The 20,328-nt window shown below is 40.7% G+C and overlaps 1 protein-coding gene across 2 annotated transcripts; it reads left to right on the top strand.

Moving 5' to 3' along the window:
• Positions 1–39: 39 nt before the first annotated feature.
• LOC103698896 (probable histone acetyltransferase HAC-like 1) lies at positions 40–16,297 on the top strand. 2 transcript variants are annotated; one of them, XM_039114612.1, is made up of 5 exons: positions 40–1,858; positions 12,918–13,028; positions 13,217–13,505; positions 13,592–14,089; positions 14,357–16,297. In XM_039114612.1, exons 3-4 carry the CDS (start codon positions 13,226–13,228, stop codon positions 14,074–14,076), a joined length of 765 nt encoding a protein of 254 aa, XP_038970540.1. In that variant the 5' UTR covers positions 40–1,858; positions 12,918–13,028; positions 13,217–13,225; the 3' UTR covers positions 14,077–14,089; positions 14,357–16,297. The 2 variants fall into 2 exon arrangements, with proteins under 2 accessions (XP_038970540.1, XP_038970539.1); XM_039114611.1 differs by having other exon boundaries at positions 13,213–13,505.
• The last annotated feature ends 4,031 nt before the right edge of the window (positions 16,298–20,328 follow it).

Genomic DNA, 20,328 nt, shown 5'->3' with positions numbered 1-20,328 from the left:
TCATTAATTGTGATGATGTTGCTGTGTCTTTGTGTACAGCATCATTGTCCCAGCGTATGTTACCAATGGCAGGGGATGGTTATGCAATGAAGGGAAGTGATTTAGCTGGTTCTGGGAGCATTTATGGACCTAGGTCATCCACTTTATCTGCCACAAATAACCTGAATTTGAATAGAATCAACTCGGCTTTGCTAACCGATCATGCAAGTTTGCTGTCAATGCAACAGCTTCCACATATATTAAGACCTCAAATGTTGGATCATTCACAAAAGGTGAACTTCCAGTCCAATCAGTCCACACATGAAAATTTACTGCAATCACAACAACAAACGCAGCAACTTAAGCAACAGCCTAATCAGCCTTATGCACAGTTTGCTCAAAATCAGCATCAGCTACAACAGCATCAAGAAAGCCGGCAGCAGCAACAGCTTGTGCAAAAGAATGATACCTTGAGGCAGTTTTCAATGCCTTCCAATCTCTATGGACAGCTAATGCCCAAGCATGCGGTTGTATCCCTTAATGAATCATTGCTTCCACAAGGCACAGAACAAATTCACCTTCCAGAGTTACAGAGTCAAAACCTGCAGTCTGCTGATGATCATCTGAAAAGTGCTCAATGGCCAGGGTCTTCATGCCTCATTGTCACAGCAATTATTGCATCCACACCAGCAGGATGATGAGTTTCAGAATGAGATTAGTTGCCTTTCTGGTGGATCACAACCAGAGGTACTCGTGCCGGTTCAATGGCAACCCCAATCATTGATGATAAACCACATGCCAGATAAGTCTTCACTTGAACAACACATCCAGGAGGAACTTCAGCAGAGATCAGCGGGACAAGATGAAGCTCAACGACCTCATATATCATCAGAGGGGTGTCTCACCAGTTCTGCAGCTCCAGCAGTAAGTGCTACAGTGCCACAATATTCGAGGGGAGTGACCTGTGGACCTGAAAACTTTACACAAAAATGAAATTATCTCAACCAGCTGAGGTGGCAGTTGTTTTTGTACCATGCTCGTTGGTGTTCAGCTCGGCAAGGAAAATGTCAAGAACCTTACTGCATAAAAGTTCAAGATCTAGTGAAGCATTTGGATAAATATGATAGGAAAGAATGTCCATACCCACGCTGCTCAGTTTCTAAGAGACTTGCTAATCATTTCCGTAGTTGTGAAGCAACAAATTGTCCTTCCTGCATTCCTGTACGTGAATATATAGTATCAAATCGAAAGGCACGTGCCCATTCTCTACCTGATCCTGGTTTGGTGAGCCAGACTCATGGCTCATGTAAAGGCATCAATGTGGCAGAAGCTAAGAGAATGAAGAGAGACAAAACAGCTGTTGAAACTTCCGATGATCACCATTCTTTGCTGAAACGCATGAGTGCACAACATATATCCCCTTCTGTTGTTCCCAAGAGCGAATTTTCTCCTATTTGTGTTCCTCCAAACCAACCCCATGGTAGAACAGGCACAAGAAGGTGAACAGACTGATGTGACAATGCCTACTAATTCTGAGTTTATAGGAGGGAAAATGGATACATCAATGGGCTCTGTGCATGAAGATTCATCCATGTTTGGCAATGGTATCAATGGGAATGTGCGCACCATGAGACCTGATATAGATCATGGTGTCTCAAATGATGTTGATGGTCATGCCAAGCAAGAAACTTTGGTGGTTGTAAAAGAGATTGACCAAGCTAAGACTGAAGTTAAGCAGGAAGCAAATGATCCACAAACAGATCCAATGGCTGGAACTAAATCAGGGAAGCCAAAGATAAAAGGTGTTTCATTAACTGAGGCTGTTCACTCAGAACAAGTTAGGAAGCATATTGTTAGTCTGAGGCAATGGGTTGGTCAGGTTAGCTTTTGCACTTTAAAATATTTCTAGATTACTTTTGTAACATGCAGCATATTTATTATTAGCATCAGGTTCATGCATTTTTAATTAGTAAAGATTTGCTAGCTCGGTAATTCTCATTGAGTCATGGATAGTTCTATGCAAATGGACCATAAAATACTGTCTCATTTGATGGCCATTTTGGAGCCATCGTGCAGCTAAGTGCAACTATCCCGCTTTTTTTGTTAGAAGAGATCACTGAATCTTCTCTTTGAGAGGTAGGCACCCAAACAACCTACTTTCTTGAGAGATACCAAAATTTAAAGAATGCGAAATGGGATCAAAGGGCCTAGCTTCCACAAAGGCCAGATAGTGCTGGTAATGGTGAGGAAGAAGTGGAGCAGTGGGATTTTGAAGAAAGATGGGAAGAGGTTGGCTTGCCTACTCTCCATAGGCTCGGACTTCAAAATCAATGAATCAACATTTGACTCATAAAGTAGATGTTAAGCGATTGTTAGTTTTTTCTTAGACAATTGATGATAAAGAAGTTACTTCAATTTTCTCTTGCTTTTTGTTAAATAATTCTTTTATTTCTTTTGGTAAGTAGAAATATACCTTATTGATTGTTGACACACCTTTTGATCCATACATGATGCACACTATTTAGCTGTTTTACTAATAGTGTATTTTTGTTTATGCTACAAGTGTAATGTTTTTACATTCTAAGCATCTCCTTTAGAATATTAAGTGAATAAGGTTTGAACGAAGCTGATACTATTCATTGCGTTACAAACCTTTTAACTATTGGATTTGAAATGCAATGATGGATGAGGTTAGACCTAGAGGTGCTAATCTTTAGATGCTCAATATGGTTTAAACACTTGTTCATCTCTTTCCTTATCTTTTAATTATTGATTTGAAATAAAAACTATGGGCCTACATGTGGTGTATATAGGATCTATTATAACTTTTTGATTGTCAGTTAACTTATTGATTAGGAATATTATATTTTTCATTACCTAAGGAGGTACATATACTGCATGCCGGTTGACAGGGTTTATATACTTTAGGAATATTTTACATATTCACCGGTTGTTTAGGAAAATTGCAGGGGTATTCTTGATCATTCTTTGTAGGAGTAGCATGTATTCTAACTGTATAATAACAACACCCATAAATAGGCATGGTCAGATGCTCTGGTTGGTGTAGAGTGCATAACTTCACCAACTTGAGGATTACACAAGTCACCTAGTGCCAAAAGAGTCAATGATGCTTTTTTTAAAATTTTTTGTTTTTTTGCCAATATCCAACTATAAATGCAAAGATGGAAACGGCATTTGATCCTGGTTAGTTTCAGATCATGGGTAATCCACATAGTTCTATTGATTTTATACTGGTTGATCACGAGGCAGATTATTTTCAAATTATTGCATATCATGCCTGTGTTAATGTCCAGGATGATATTTCTACCATGCTGTGCAAAGTTGACATTTGGTGTAACCTTGACACCAAACGATATCCAAGTTTGTATATTGTAATAGTTTCATTTGGTGATTTATTCATTTTTTTTGAAGACAGACAAATTTTTAGTTGCTTTAGATTAATTTGTAGATATATTTTAAACATATGAATATATCAAGTAATCATTAGAAACCAGGGTTATAGATCGTTCTACAAATGTTTAAATATGTAAATTGTATAGGCTTGAGTACTTTTGTCGGAACACCACAAAATTATGCCAGCTTAACAACAACAAAATAATCTCAGCATCTATGGAATTATGATAACAATGAAATTAGAGTGGTATGCGACTGCAGTTACACATTATAACACCTTGCTGCTGGTGTACTACAGATGGCATTATGGAAATTTCATATTCTGGTGGTACTGTGGAAGTTTATGGACTAGGAGCTACCTTCATTTCTAATCACTTGTTCCATATAGAATGAACACATTTTTTTAATCATTAGCATGTCCAATTTGTGGATTAGGCCCTCTTTATGCTTAAAATAAAAGCCAAAGGAATGGAAAAATCATTTGTAAAAGATAATTAGGCATTGTTTAAATTGGAAAAGGTACAAGCTCATTCTGCTGTGTATCAAACTGTACTGGTATATATTGCTTTGATATACATCCATGTAGGCTCATGCACAAATGCACAGGTTGACACATAGACACTATAAAGGGCATGTATGTGTATGTGTATATGTATATATATAAATATGTTTGTACATACATACATACATACACACATATATATACACATACACATATATATATACACATACACACATACATATTTATAAATATATACAAATATATATACATACGTACATACGTGTACATGGATGCATACGTACATAGATACATACGTACGTACATACATACATACATACGTGTACAAATATATATATATATATATATATATATATATATGTATATATATACATATGTATGTATATATATACATATGTATGTACCTACACGCACAAATATATATATACATATACACACACACACGTATATATATACACACACATATATACGTACGTACGTACATATGTGTGTGTGTATATCTATATATACATACGTACATATATATATATATCTACATATATATGTGTATAGATATATATACATACGTACATATATATGTGTATATATACATACACATACATATATAATAATATGGATACATACATATATATACATATGCATACATATATATTAATATAGATACATACATATATATGCATACATATATATATATATATATATATATATATATATATATATATATGTGTGTGTGTGTACATACACATATACATGCATATATATATTAATATAGATACATCCATATATATATATATATATATATATATATATATATATATATGTATGTATGTATAGATACATACATACATATATATGTATATTACATATATACATATATACATTTATATATTTATCAAGATATATACATTTATACATATGTACATATGTATATATAAATCCATATTATAGATATACATATATATCTATATATGTATATGTATATGTATATATATGTATATATATATATATATGTATATGTATATATATCGAGTCAACCCCAAGGATAGACGAGTCGACCCTTCAATGGCCATAGGAGAAAGGCATAACACAGCAAAAACAAGTACTTTCTTGAGTCGAGCCTTGAAAAAGACTAGTCGACCCATGAAGATCACGAGTCCACCCCTGAAAAAGTCAAGTCAAGCCTAGAATGGATGCAAACAGAATACAGACAGCAATAAAAACCAACCCTTTCACGAGTCGACCCTCGTAGATAATGAGCCAACACCAAGCAAACTCGATTTGACCCCACAATGACCATAGACGAAAAGTAGAGCGCAGCAAAAATAAGCACTCTCTCAAGTCGACCCCTAAAGAAGAATAATTGGTCCCTGAAGAAGTTGAGTCTGACCCTGGAATGGTCGCAAACATAATACTAAATAGCAATGAAAGCCATCCCTTTCACCAGTTGGCCCTAGTATATCACAAATCGACCCCAAGAAATTCAGACTCTAACGGACCACGAGTTGGCCTCCGAAGTAGTTGAGTCAACTCTGGAATAACTGTAGATAAAATACAAATAGAAATGAAACTAGAACTTTTACAAGTTGACCCCAAAGATAGATGAGTCGATACCACAAGCGAAAGGCACATCACGGTAAAAGCAAGCACTTTCTTGAGTCGACCCTTAAAGATCATGAGTTGGCCCCTGAAGATGTCGAGTCGACTCTAGAATGGCCACAAAAGGAGTACACATATCAATAAAAGCTAGCCCTTTCATGAATGGTACTATTGGATCATGAGTCAATACCAAGCAAACTCGAATTGGCCCCAAAGATACACGAGTCGACCCTATAATGACCACAAGCGAAAGATAGAGCACAGTAAAAAACAAGTACATTTTCGAGTTGATCCTTGAAGATCATGAGCCCAGCCCTGAAGAAGTCAAGTCAACCCTACAATGGTTGTAGATAAAATACAAATAGCAATGAAAACTAGCCCTGAGTCAACTCTAGTGGATCATGAGTTGACCTTATGCAAACTCAAGTCGACCCTAAAGATAGACGAATTGATCCCTTAATGACCATAAGCGAAAGATATAGCACAACAAAAAGAAGCACTTTTTTGAGTGGAGATCACGAATTGACCCAGAAATCAAGTCGGACCTAAAATAACCGTAGACAAAAAATAGATAACAATAGGCTCCATCCCAACCTATCCATACTATTGCCACTCGAGATTGGAGTAGAAAAAATTCTATCAGCTAACATTTTTTCAAAAAGTTATGAAACTAAGAACCGATTCCATTTTCTATCACCAAGTAGTAATAAATTTTTAACCATAACACCTTGCAATAAATTAGAATCAACCTAAGCAAGCACCTTCCTAAAAGAATAGATGATAACCACGGATAATGAAGCACATCAATAGAGGCATCATTATCAATACACTATCTAATGTTAGCATAAACATTGAAGCATAAGAATATATCTTCTTCCATATTGGAGAGCCACTTGAAGCGGAAACTGAAAGCAACGTAGGGACCAAAGACCATACTTGACTCTCATTAACAAAATCCACAAGTTATCAAGCCAATGCAACTTTTTATTGCCATCGCGTACTCTAGCCGTTTCCTTCTCTCCGCGGCTCCTTCAAAATACGCAGACACAAAAACCACGCTCCAGCCTTTTGACCTCATCTTGTTTGCACATTAGTTTCAAGCATAGACAAGAATTTAGAAGGAGAAGACAAAATGAAAAAGTGCGCTAGATTAAAGAAACATATGCATAAAGGCATTTAAACAATAACCGACCAGTAACCTCCTCAAAACAAGTAAAGAGGGATTAAGGGGGGAAAAAGCAGACAAATTTTCTTGTTTTCCTTTTTGCTGAAAGAGGTTTATTGAAACTAGGGAGATCGCAAGGGATAAAAAGCCACAGATGAGGTTGTGGCAATCGGCGAGCTTGGCCATGGTGGTGCTCTCGCCACCAGGGATGATGAGGGCGTCCACGTTATTCAGCTGCTCCGGCTTCCTTACCTCCACTCCCTTGACCCCGACTCTCCTCAGCACTGCCAGAGGATAGTTTTCTTAACCACGGCAACATGAACGAAAAAGAGAGAAAAAAATGACGAAGAGGAAGGAAAAGAAACATGAAGAATTCAAAACTATTTATTGATTTAAGGTTTTCGTCCGACAACTGAATATTTGGCTAGATTTCCGAAAAGAAACAATGGGGCGAGCCTGGTATGTGTTTGTTAAAAGAACCCTGCAGTGCGAGGATGTCAACCGCCATAAGGCACATGAGCCGATAGAGAGAAAATGAGAAAGAGAACGAAGGAAAAGATGCAGGATGGAGCCCCAAGATGACCCACCAACGCGATGCGATTTGAAGAGGAAGGGGAAGGAACGGCGGCGGCGCAAGGTAAGAAAGCCCCAACTGGAACGCAGTTGTGCACAGCTTTGTTCTCAACAAGTCTCTATTGTGGGCCAAGGCGTACCACAGATCTGGGCTAGTCTCCAGATCTGTGGAGTCTCCATTCTCCTCACTCCGAGAATGGTGAGGAGCTTGGCGAGTCTCCGATGCAATGGTAGGATTATTTTTTATTTTTCTTTCTCCTATTTCTCTTGAGTGCCCGAAAGCATCGGAGACTCGCCATGTTCTACCTACGCCATTGCTGCGTTGTTTTGTTTTTTTGGTCTTGTGAGAAAAGTAAAAACTCCCCTGGGAGTGCATATGGGGGAAGGCAGAACTAACCTGAATCTCCGCTAGCAGATCTGGAGGACTGGTAGAAGCCGTCCAAGCTCTCCCGGAGGAGATCGCCAGGGAGGAGTGGCTCAGTCGGCGACTTGGGAGCTTCAGGAGCAATTGGAGTGAAGGCCAGTTGGGAAGGTCGAGGGCGGAGCTGGCTTTGGGCCTACGCCTGCTGAAGAGGGCCAGAAGCCCACCCGGGGCACACGTGGGATCTAGGCCGAAGAAGGATGGGTCGGGCCGCCAGAAACCCGAGGCAGCCTCATCTTCTTCCTCTTCGGTGGAGGGAAGGCGGAGGTGGCGCCGTGACCGCTGCGGCACGAGGGCCCAAAGCCCTCCTCCCTCTGGGACAGCGCTCGCACGGTTGTCCCTGGCCGGCGACGAGGGAGAGGGGGTAACTCCGAGAATGGTGAGGAGCGGCCTGCCGCTGGTTCCCCCGACGACGGCACCAACTTCGGCAGCTGGGGAGGCGGCCCCACCACCGGCGCTGGTTCCCCGGCGACGGCGCCTCCTCCGCCATCAGCTTGGTATCAGAGCAGCCCGGCTTTGCCCCTACTGCTAAAGCCACGATCCAGTTTCTTATTCCCTTTCTCTCTTTCCTCTCTCTCAGCTTTCACACGAAAAAAAGGGAAAAGGGGACCGGCGCCTCCTTCGCCATGCACCCACCCCCTTTCCCCTGCTGCTAAAGCCACGATCCAATTTCTTATTCCCCTTCTCTCTTTCCTCTCTCTCAGCTTCCACACGAAAAAAAGGGAAAAGGGGACCGGCGCCTCCTTCGCCATGCACCCACCCCCTTGCCCATAACTCCCGATCCCACCCCATCTCATCCGGCCCACACAACACAACCCTCCCTTCTTCAACGGCTCGTGCAACCTCTTCAAGCCCCTGCCTCAGTTCGTTCCACCCGCCATCACACCCGCGGCCACCCTCACCCCCACTCGCCTCCGCCACGTAACACCCCTTGCGGTCGTCCCGCCACCGCCGACCGCCGCTAGCTGCACCTCGCGCCACCACCGCCGGATCGACCGCGCCAGCCACGCCGACCGTGAGGAACCAAGAAAGCCCGGGTCGTCGTCCCGTCGCTCGTGCCGCACCACCCAGAGAAGAGCCGCTCGCTATTGTGATCGGCCGCCCCTTGCCGCGCCGCCCTATCGCCTACTCCATCGCTACAGAGAGTCGTAGGGTCCGGCTCTCCTCAAATCCGCGCGTGCATCCACCCGAAGAGGACCCTGTCGGTGACGCATCACCGGAAGCATCGCCGGTCGGAGTCCATGATCGGTTGCCGCCCATCGCCGCAGGTCCCAGAGCCCCGGCCGCCGCTAGCATCGTGAAGCTCAAAGCGCTCTCCTAAAACCATTGGAAGGTTGAAGAAAACCAGACTAACGGGTAAGAACCAAACCCGTTAACCCACCATCTTCTAGCCCGAATTCAGTTGGAAAAAAATGCATGTGCGTTGCACGGGAGAAATTAACAGGTTATCGAAGCGGGTCACGCCCGACAACCCGAATCCAACCAGATCCGAGTTATAAAAAAAAAAGCGAAGAGTACCTATTCCTCCCCTCCGATCGACACCCCGGTCGACACCGCCACCCGCCGACGCATCCTCTTTTCACTGCCACCCGATGCCGCCGTGCTCCGCCGCTCGTCGCTGTCTCACCACCTTCATTGTGCCGCTGAAGCCCAAGCGTCTCCATGCCGTCGAAGCTCGTGCCACCGAAGCCCCGGGTTGTGCCGCTGCTCCCCTCCGCGACCGTTCTCCTCTGCCTCCATCAGTTTCATCCTCCAATGCCACCACCCCGCCGCGCAATGCCACCTCCACCTTGCTCTGCCCTTCGCCTCCGCCAATGACGCCGCTGCCATCCTCTGCCGCTGCTGCCGCTTAAATCCGTCGCCACCCACGGCGGATGCCGCTGGCCACCGTGTACTCCCCCCCCACCCCACTCTTCTTCACCACCGGCGTCCCCCATTTCCTCTCCACCAAAACCCCAAAACCACTTCACCCCTACCCCGTGTTCACACTCACCCAATCCCACCAACCCCCTCCTTCCCCTTCTCTGACCGCGACCCACCAAGATCCTCGGGCCATCAGGCCATAGGCCTTTCGGGCCCAAATACCCGGGCCATTCTAGCGTGGGCCTCAACAGGCCCGCCCACCACTTCAAGGCCTTCCACAGGCCTAAGTCCAACCAGCCTTCCTCCCCAAACCTCTTTCACACTGCAAACCCCCCCCCTTTTCCCAACCCTGTTCACACTTGTCCTCCATCAGCTTGGTTTTCCCTCCCCAATCCTCTACAACCACTGGACCACGCCGGGCCACCACATCGGCTTCATTGTCATGTATGTGTTTACCTTTTTCGCCAACTTTGGTCCCAACAGCACCACCTTCATCGTGCCTGTAGAAATTTTTCCGGCCAGACTTGCACTCGACGAGGTTGAGTTTTTTTCATCTGGGAGGAGTTGATGGGATATCAGAGCCCCTTATTCAAATGATAGAGTCAATTAGTTGCTTTTATTATTGGTCGAGTTAATTTAGTTAGTTGCTTTTATTATGGGTCGAGTTGATTTGGTTATTTGTTTTGGTTTTAGTCAAGTCAATTGGGTTACTGTTAAGTCATGTAATTGGGTCGAGTGATTAGATCGATTTTGGTATGTAATCAATCGGTTGACTTAGTCAACGGATTGAGGGTCCAATTTTGGTATGTCGTCAATTGTTTGACCTGATGTAAGGCCTATATAAAGGCCACCCCTCTCATGAATTAGGAGAATGGAATGATTGAATAAAAAATCCTAGCCTCCTTTCTGCTGCTTCTTCCTCCTCCTCCTCTCTTCGTCCTGCGTCTCTATAGCCTCTTCTTCCTCCTCTTTTCCTTCTTCTTTCTCTTTCCCTCTTTCCCCTAGAGTGGTTCGCCATTACTTTCCTTCCTTGATTTCTTTTTCTTTTCTTTCCATTCTTTTCTTTCTTTCCTTTTTCTTCTTCTTTCCTTCCTTTCTATTCTTTCATTTCCTTTTTTTCTCTTTATTGTTCTTTCCTAGTGTGGGTTCTCAGTCCTAACCCCATCCCGGTTCCTATTTTCTCACAAGAACAAAATGATTTGGTCATTACGAGACACCCCCATCACACTGTGATTTAAAACCATAGTTGCAATAGCTCCATAAGACATAAATTTGAATAAATAGTATATCGTACTGTAAGGTGTGAAGATATATCAAATTTAAATTACTTGGACATACCAGCATTTTTAAAAATAGCGCTAGCATAAAATAAGATGCCATTGATTCCACTTAGCTGCTGCAATACAAGTAGACCAATTCCTATCTGTACAATTACAAGACATGATTCCTCATTAGAAGAAAGTTTTTGCTGTCAAAGATAAATGAATTAAACTGTAAGTGGGAAGCACACAAATCAGTCACTCACTGGCCACACACAGCTTTGTTCTCAGTAAGTCTCTATCGCGGGCCAAGGCGTACCACAGATCTGGGCTGGAGCCCGCTTGACGTTTATGGCTAAGGTTAGAGAGGCCCAGCCTAATCCAGCCAAATGCCAATCAATGAGGTCCGGTGACGAGGGCCCAGATGCGACAGATTGAGGGGGTGTGGATTTGGAGATTGCGCATTCACTCTCGGATTGCTATATTTATTTGGAAGGTGGCCTGGGGGTGCCTATCGGCCGGGGTACACTGGCGGGCAGAGGGGTGATTAGATCCAAATGAACGAAACAGGGGTGATTAGTCGGACTCCTATTTCAAACGAAACAGGAGCTCGGCTGTGGCCTCTGCCACCGGCACCAGCGTCGGCCCTCCGCTGGCCTCCCTCCCTCTCCCTCTTTCTCCCTTTCCCACTCGCTCTCTCTCTTTTCCTCTCTTCCACGGTCTCCTGTGTCGGTACAGGTCTGCACGGCATGGCACGGGCATGTACCGACTCATGTCGTCGAGCAACCAGTACGGTGCCCGATACCGGCACAGCAGGCCCTAATCATGTCAGTTTTGGCAGGATTCGGCAAGGGGGCTGGAGAAGAAGGTAAGAGCAAGAGAGGGAGGAGAAGAACTGAAATACAGGGCCCGATCCTCGCAGGATGAAAAAAACACCTCTTGAGGCCTTTTTTATCATATGGGATCCTTGCCACCCCTTGTCATGGTCTTCCCCCCTCTTATGCTCTCTCCTTTCCTTCCCTCTCTCTCTCGCCCATCCTTAGGTAACATTATTGCATCTTTGTCACCAACAGGTTGTGGCTTGATCAAAGATTCCTCATCAGTGTGCTTCTGTCAACAGTAGAGGCTTGCCGATATGAATATTGCATCATAGTTGGTTCTACCTACCATTATGAGAGAAGTGATTGATTTTGCCACTATTCCTCTGTCTTGTTTCACTAATATTTGCCATAACTGAGTTGCTGAGTTGCTGAGTTGTTTGGAATGACAACTTGCAATAACTAGCCACTTTATCTGAGATGGAAACTTCATGCACTTAAAAATTGTCATGTCTATCATTGTTTATAAGTAATTTTTCTTCAGGGGGTATGCCTCTATTTGTGTGTATTACTTCTACTATAACTTTCCTTTCAAATTCTTGCCTTTTCTATTATAGTATTCCATGCTAGTCTTTGGGATAAACAGAAAATTGTGATACATTAATTGATAAGATAAATGTACCTGTGAAACCTTAATCTGCAAAGCATGTTCATATTTATAAAGCTTGACATAAACCACCCAGACTAAATGCTACTGGACTTGAGTCAATTCTCAGTACTGTGGTGTGAAATCTCTGGTTAACTCAACTTTGGGCAAGAGAATGGATTATCATGAAAGTTAGAAGATGAATTGAGAAGGGAGCTTATGTTATTGTTCACTAAACTAATTTCATATGCTTTCTGGAATGACCCTTCAAAGTTCTCCTAGAATCAGTAACACTCTAGACCAAGGTCCGCCGTACCGTTACGGGTCGGCGTACCGATGGTGGCCCGGACTGGTACGTACCGGTCTCATACCGGTTCTCCAACGATAAGCTACTTATACCGGATTCCACGCTGATCCGGTACCGGTCCTAGGTCGGACCAGTACGTACCGGCCGGTACGGACTGGTACGGCAGACCATGCTCTAGACAAACATTGAAGAAGTCAAGGTTTGATATTTTGAGCTGCATTCATCCTTTAGGCACATGATATACATCTAGAGCCTTTACTGTTAATCTGCTGCTAAATATCTAGTGCTATGGATAATGAATGAGTGATTTTTTTTACTATTTGTCTTGACCACCCTAAATGATCGAGTGCACACAGCTACGATTACCTTGGAAGAAGAAGTCATCCCTTTTCCGGTGATTGGCTGCATAGATTACCAGAACTTGCAAGGCTGTTGGAAGAGTGCATATTCAAGGATGCTGCTAGAAGGTATTCTTGTTCTTGTATCAATATTTCTTTGCTTTGGTGCAACAATTATTTTATAAGGTCAAGTGTTTTTAACCCATGTCTTTGTGTTTTAAGACCTAGATATTCTTAATTTATTTGCAGTATTTCTGCTGACTGCCTTGCTAACTTCTGTAACTGCTCTAAACATGCCTATCTTTGTGATCAGGAAGATTACGAGTATGGTGATGGAGCCAGTTGAGCACCATTTGCAATTGATAATGAGGAGTTTACCAAACCACAGCCCTTTGTTGCATAATTTCACATCTTTCTCTTCTCTGAATACAATGGTTCCAACAACTGGTATACCCCATAATGGCGGCACAAATTCTGGAGTTTCTTCTGCAGCAGAAAACTCTGATATTACAGCCAGTGGTGCTGGTATAGGCATTGCCAACATGGGTAACTTATTACCAACTGGAAATGGCTTAACTGATGGTGCCTCCTTCAATGCATTTAATGGTAATTCTAGTTGTTTGTTCTTTGATTACTCTTATTCATTTTTTTGTTCTTTTTGCAGCGACAATGACTGTGTCCTTTTTGTTTAGGACCAATATCTAATGGGTACCAGCACCCACCTGCCAATGCTGCCTTTGGTTCTGGTGGAAACAGTATATCAATGGCTTCAATGGGTATCCCACGACAACTAAGGCAAATGGTACCAACTCCTGGGTTTAGTAATCTACAGGCAGTGTCCATGAACTCTGGATGCTCCAGTGGAATTGGGCTTTCCAGCATTGAGTCCAGTGTGGCTCCACTGTCGCAGCAACCAAAGCAGTATGTTGGAAGTCAAAACAGCCATATATTGCATCATATTGGAGGCCAAATTGGTGCTGCTGTGAGGTCTAATTTGCAGCAGAAGCCTTCAGTGTATGGGTTTACAAATGGACTTATGAATGGTGGGTTAGGGTTAATTGGGAGTAACATGCAGCTGGGAAATGGGCTTGTGGCATCAGAGGGCCACATTAGTACAGCTCATTATGGTAGCTCTCCAAAACCTATACCGCAGCACTTTGATCAGCAACATCACTGACAAAGGATCCCAAGTAATTATATCCACTTTTTTTAAAAAATTTTATTAAAGTTACAGCATCACCCCTTCTGTCTGTGGTGCGTAAATCATGTGCATTCTTGCTTTTATGTGTGCGATTTAAGTTATCCGCCTCTATTTTTTGAGTTTCATGCTGATTTACTGTTTTTGTAGTCTCCAGGTCTGCATGTGTGTCCACCTTTCATGTACATTCATCATTTGTGGCCTGTTGGCTAATTAGTTGTCATTAATTGTGATGATGTTGCTGTGTCTTTGTGTACAGCATCATTGTCCCAGCGTATGTTACCAATGGCAGGGGATGGTTATGCAATGAAGGGAAGTGATTTAGCTGGTTCTGGGAGCATTTATGGACCTAGGTCATCCACTTTATCTGCCACAAATAACCTGAATTTGAATAGAATCAACTCGGCTTTGCTAACCGATCATGCAAGTTTGCTGTCAATGCAACAGCTTCCACATATATTAAGACCTCAAATGTTGGATCATTCACAAAAGGTGAACTTCCAGTCCAATCAGTCCACACATGAAAATTTACTGCAATCACAACAACAAACGCAGCAACTTAAGCAACAGCCTAATCAGCCTTATGCACAGTTTGCTCAAAATCAGCATCAGCTACAACAGCATCAAGAAAGCCGGCAGCAGCAACAGCTTGTGCAAAAGAATGATACCTTGAGGCAGTTTTCAATGCCTTCCAATCTCTATGGACAGCTAATGCCCAAGCATGCGGTTGTATCCCTTAATGAATCATTGCTTCCACAAGGCACAGAACAAATTCACCTTCCAGAGTTACAGAGTCAAAACCTGCAGTCTGCTGATGATCATCTGAAAAGTGCTCAATGGCCAGGGTCTTCATGCCTCATTGTCACAGCAATTATTGCATCCACACCAGCAGGATGATGAGTTTCAGAATGAGATTAGTTGCCTTTCTGGTGGATCACAACCAGAGGTACTCGTGCCGGTTCAATGGCAACCCCAATCATTGATGATAAACCACATGCCAGATAAGTCTTCACTTGAACAACACATCCAGGAGGAACTTCAGCAGAGATCAGCGGGACAAGATGAAGCTCAACGACCTCATATATCATCAGAGGGGTGTCTCACCAGTTCTGCAGCTCCAGCAGTAAGTGCTACAGTGCCACAATATTCGAGGGGAGTGACCTGTGGACCTGAAAACTTTACACAAAAATGAAATTATCTCAACCAGCTGAGGTGGCAGTTGTTTTTGTACCATGCTCGTTGGTGTTCAGCTCGGCAAGGAAAATGTCAAGAACCTTACTGCATAAAAGTTCAAGATCTAGTGAAGCATTTGGATAAATATGATAGGAAAGAATGTCCATACCCACGCTGCTCAGTTTCTAAGAGACTTGCTAATCATTTCCGTAGTTGTGAAGCAACAAATTGTCCTTCCTGCATTCCTGTACGTGAATATATAGTATCAAATCGAAAGGCACGTGCCCATTCTCTACCTGATCCTGGTTTGGTGAGCCAGACTCATGGCTCATGTAAAGGCATCAATGTGGCAGAAGCTAAGAGAATGAAGAGAGACAAAACAGCTGTTGAAACTTCCGATGATCACCATTCTTTGCTGAAACGCATGAGTGCACAACATATATCCCCTTCTGTTGTTCCCAAGAGCGAATTTTCTCCTATTTGTGTTCCTCCAAACCAACCCCATGGTAGAACAGGCACAAGAAGGTGAACAGACTGATGTGACAATGCCTACTAATTCTGAGTTTATAGGAGGGAAAATGGATACATCAATGGGCTCTGTGCATGAAGATTCATCCATGTTTGGCAATGGTATCAATGGGAATGTGCGCACCATGAGACCTGATATAGATCATGGTGTCTCAAATGATGTTGATGGTCATGCCAAGCAAGAAACTTTGGTGGTTGTAAAAGAGATTGACCAAGCTAAGACTGAAGTTAAGCAGGAAGCAAATGATCCACAAACAGATCCAATGGCTGGAACTAAATCAGGGAAGCCAAAGATAAAAGGTGTTTCATTAACTGAGCTGTTCACTCAGAACAAGTTAGGAAGCATATTGTTAGTCTGAGGCAATGGGTTGGTCAGGTTAGCTTTTGCACTTTAAAATATTTCTAGATTACTTTTGTAACATGCAGCATATTTATTATTAGCATCAGGTTCATGCATTTTTAATTAGTAAAGATTTGCTAGCTCGGTAATTCTCATTGAGTCATGGATAGTTCTATGCAAATGGACCATAAAATACTGTCTCATTTGATGGCCATTTTGGAGCCATCGTGCAGCTAAGTGCAACTATCCCGCTTTTTTTGTTAGAAGAGATCACTGAATCTTCTCTTTGAGAGGTAGGCACCCAAACAACCTACTTTCTTGAGAGATACCAAAATTTAAAGAATGCGAAATGGGATCAAAGGGCCTAGCTTCCACAAAGGCCAGATAGTGCTGGTAATGGTGAGGAAGAAGTGGAGCAGTGGGATTTTGAAGAAAGATGGGAAGAGGTTGGCTTGCCTACTCTCCATAGGCTCGGACTTCAAAATCAATGAATCAACATTTGACTCATAAAGTAGATGTTAAGCGATTGTTAGTTTTTTCTTAGACAATTGATGATAAAGAAGTTACTTCAATTTTCTCTTGCTTTTTGTTAAATAATTCTTTTATTTCTTTTGGTAAGTAGAAATATACCTTATTGATTGTTGACACACCTTTTGATCCATACATGATGCACACTATTTAGCTGTTTTACTAATAGTGTATTTTTGTTTATGCTACAAGTGTAATGTTTTTACATTCTAAGCATCTCCTTTAGAATATTAAGTGAATAAGGTTTGAACGAAGCTGATACTATTCATTGCGTTACAAACCTTTTAACTATTGGATTTGAAATGCAATGATGGATGAGGTTAGACCTAGAGGTGCTAATCTTTAGATGCTCAATATGGTTTAAACACTTGTTCATCTCTTTCCTTATCTTTTAATTATTGATTTGAAATAAAAACTATGGGCCTACATGTGGTGTATATAGGATCTATTATAACTTTTTGATTGTCAGTTAACTTATTGATTAGGAATATTATATTTTTCATTACCTAAGGAGGTACATATACTGCATGCCGGTTGACAGGGTTTATATACTTTAGGAATATTTTACATATTCACCGGTTGTTTAGGAAAATTGCAGGGGTATTCTTGATCATTCTTTGTAGGAGTAGCATGTATTCTAACTGTATAATAACAACACCCATAAATAGGCATGGTCAGATGCTCTGGTTGGTGTAGAGTGCATAACTTCACCAACTTGAGGATTACACAAGTCACCTAGTGCCAAAAGAGTCAATGATGCTTTTTTTAAAATTTTTTGTTTTTTTGCCAATATCCAACTATAAATGCAAAGATGGAAACGGCATTTGATCCTGGTTAGTTTCAGATCATGGGTAATCCACATAGTTCTATTGATTTTATACTGGTTGATCACGAGGCAGATTATTTTCAAATTATTGCATATCATGCCTGTGTTAATGTCCAGGATGATATTTCTACCATGCTGTGCAAAGTTGACATTTGGTGTAACCTTGACACCAAACGATATCCAAGTTTGTATATTGTAATAGTTTCATTTGGTGATTTATTCATTTTTTTTGAAGACAGACAAATTTTTAGTTGCTTTAGATTAATTTGTAGATATATTTTAAACATATGAATATATCAAGTAATCATTAGAAACCAGGGTTATAGATCGTTCTACAAATGTTTAAATATGTAAATTGTATAGGCTTGAGTACTTTTGTCGGAACACCACAAAATTATGCCAGCTTAACAACAACAAAATAATCTCAGCATCTATGGAATTATGATAACAATGAAATTAGAGTGGTATGCGACTGCAGTTACACATTATAACACCTTGCTGCTGGTGTACTACAGATGGCATTATGGAAATTTCATATTCTGGTGGTACTGTGGAAGTTTATGGACTAGGAGCTACCTTCATTTCTAATCACTTGTTCCATATAGAATGAACACATTTTTTTAATCATTAGCATGTCCAATTTGTGGATTAGGCCCTCTTTATGCTTAAAATAAAAGCCAAAGGAATGGAAAAATCATTTGTAAAAGATAATTAGGCATTGTTTAAATTGGAAAAGGTACAAGCTCATTCTGCTGTGTATCAAACTGTACTGGTATATATTGCTTTGATATACATCCATGTAGGCTCATGCACAAATGCACAGGTTGACACATAGACACTATAAAGGGCATGTATGTGTATGTGTATATGTATATATATAAATATGTTTGTACATACATACATACATACACACATATATATACACATACACATATATATATACACATACACACATACATATTTATAAATATATACAAATATATATACATACGTACATACGTGTACATGGATGCATACGTACATAGATACATACGTACGTACATACATACATACATACGTGTACAAATATATATATATATATATATATATATATATATATATATATATATATATATATATATGTATATATATACATATGTATGTATATATATACATATGTATGTACCTACACGCACAAATATATATATACATATACACACACACACGTATATATATACACACACATATATACGTACGTACGTACATATGTGTGTGTGTATATCTATATATACATACGTACATATATATATATATATCTACATATATATGTGTATAGATATATATACATACGTACATATATATATGTGTATATATACATACACATACATATATAATAATATGGATACATACATATATATACATATGCATACATATATATTAATATAGATACATACATATATATGCATACATATATATATATATATATATATATATATATATATATATATATATATATATATATATATATATGTGTGTGTGTGTGTGTACATACACATATACATGCATATATATATTAATATAGATACATCCATATATATATATATATATATATATATATATATATATATATATATATATATATATATATATGTATGTATGTATAGATACATACATACATATATATGTATATTACATATATACATATATACATTTATATATTTATCAAGATATATACATTTATACATATGTACATATGTATATATAAATCCATATTATAGATATACATATATATCTATATATGTATATGTATATGTATATATATGTATATATATATATATATATATATGTATATGTATATATATCGAGTCAACCCCAAGGATAGACGAGTCGACCCTTCAATGGCCATAGGAGAAAGGCATAACACAGCAAAAACAAGTACTTTCTTGAGTCGAGCCTTGAAAAAGACTAGTCGACCCATGAAGATCACGAGTCCACCCCTGAAAAAGTCAAGTCAAGCCTAGAATGGATGCAAACAGAATACAGACAGCAATAAAAACCAACCCTTTCACGAGTCGACCCTCGTAGATAATGAGCCAACACCAAGCAAACTCGATTTGACCCCACAATGACCATAGACGAAAAGTAGAGCGCAGCAAAAATAAGCACTCTCTCAAGTCGACCCCTAAAGAAGAATAATTGGTCCCTGAAGAAGTTGAGTCTGACCCTGGAATGGTCGCAAACATAATACTAAATAGCAATGAAAGCCATCCCTTTCACCAGTTGGCCCTAGTATATCACAAATCGACCCCAAGAAATTCAGACTCTAACGGACCACGAGTTGGCCTCCGAAGTAGTTGAGTCAACTCTGGAATAACTGTAGATAAAATACAAATAGAAATGAAACTAGAACTTTTACAAGTTGACCCCAAAGATAGATGAGTCGATACCACAAGCGAAAGGCACATCACGGTAAAAGCAAGCACTTTCTTGAGTCGACCCTTAAAGATCATGAGTTGGCCCCTGAAGATGTCGAGTCGACTCTAGAATGGCCACAAAAGGAGTACACATATCAATAAAAGCTAGCCCTTTCATGAATGGTACTATTGGATCATGAGTCAATACCAAGCAAACTCGAATTGGCCCCAAAGATACACGAGTCGACCCTATAATGACCACAAGCGAAAGATAGAGCACAGTAAAAACAAGTACATTTTCGAGTTGATCCTTGAAGATCATGAGCCCAGCCCTGAAGAAGTCAAGTCAACCCTACAATGGTTGTAGATAAAATACAAATAGCAATGAAAACTAGCCCTGAGTCAACTCTAGTGGATCATGAGTTGACCTTATGCAAACTCAA

Source organism: Phoenix dactylifera, chromosome 16, assembly GCF_009389715.1.
Source record: "Phoenix dactylifera cultivar Barhee BC4 chromosome 16, palm_55x_up_171113_PBpolish2nd_filt_p, whole genome shotgun sequence".
NCBI classification, from domain to species: Eukaryota; Viridiplantae; Streptophyta; class Magnoliopsida; order Arecales; family Arecaceae; genus Phoenix; species Phoenix dactylifera.
Note: the sequence above shows the minus strand (reverse complement) of the source record. Positions and strands in the feature narration are given on the sequence as shown.

Coding starts and splice junctions, on each gene's coding strand:
- LOC103698896 (XM_039114612.1), top strand. CDS start 13,226: ATGGTGATGGAGCCAGTTGAGCACCATTTGCAATTGATAATGAGGAGT. Junction 13,506..13,591: donor CTCCTTCAATGCATTTAATG/GTAATTCTAGTT, acceptor CTTTTTGTTTAG/GACCAATATCTAATGGGTAC.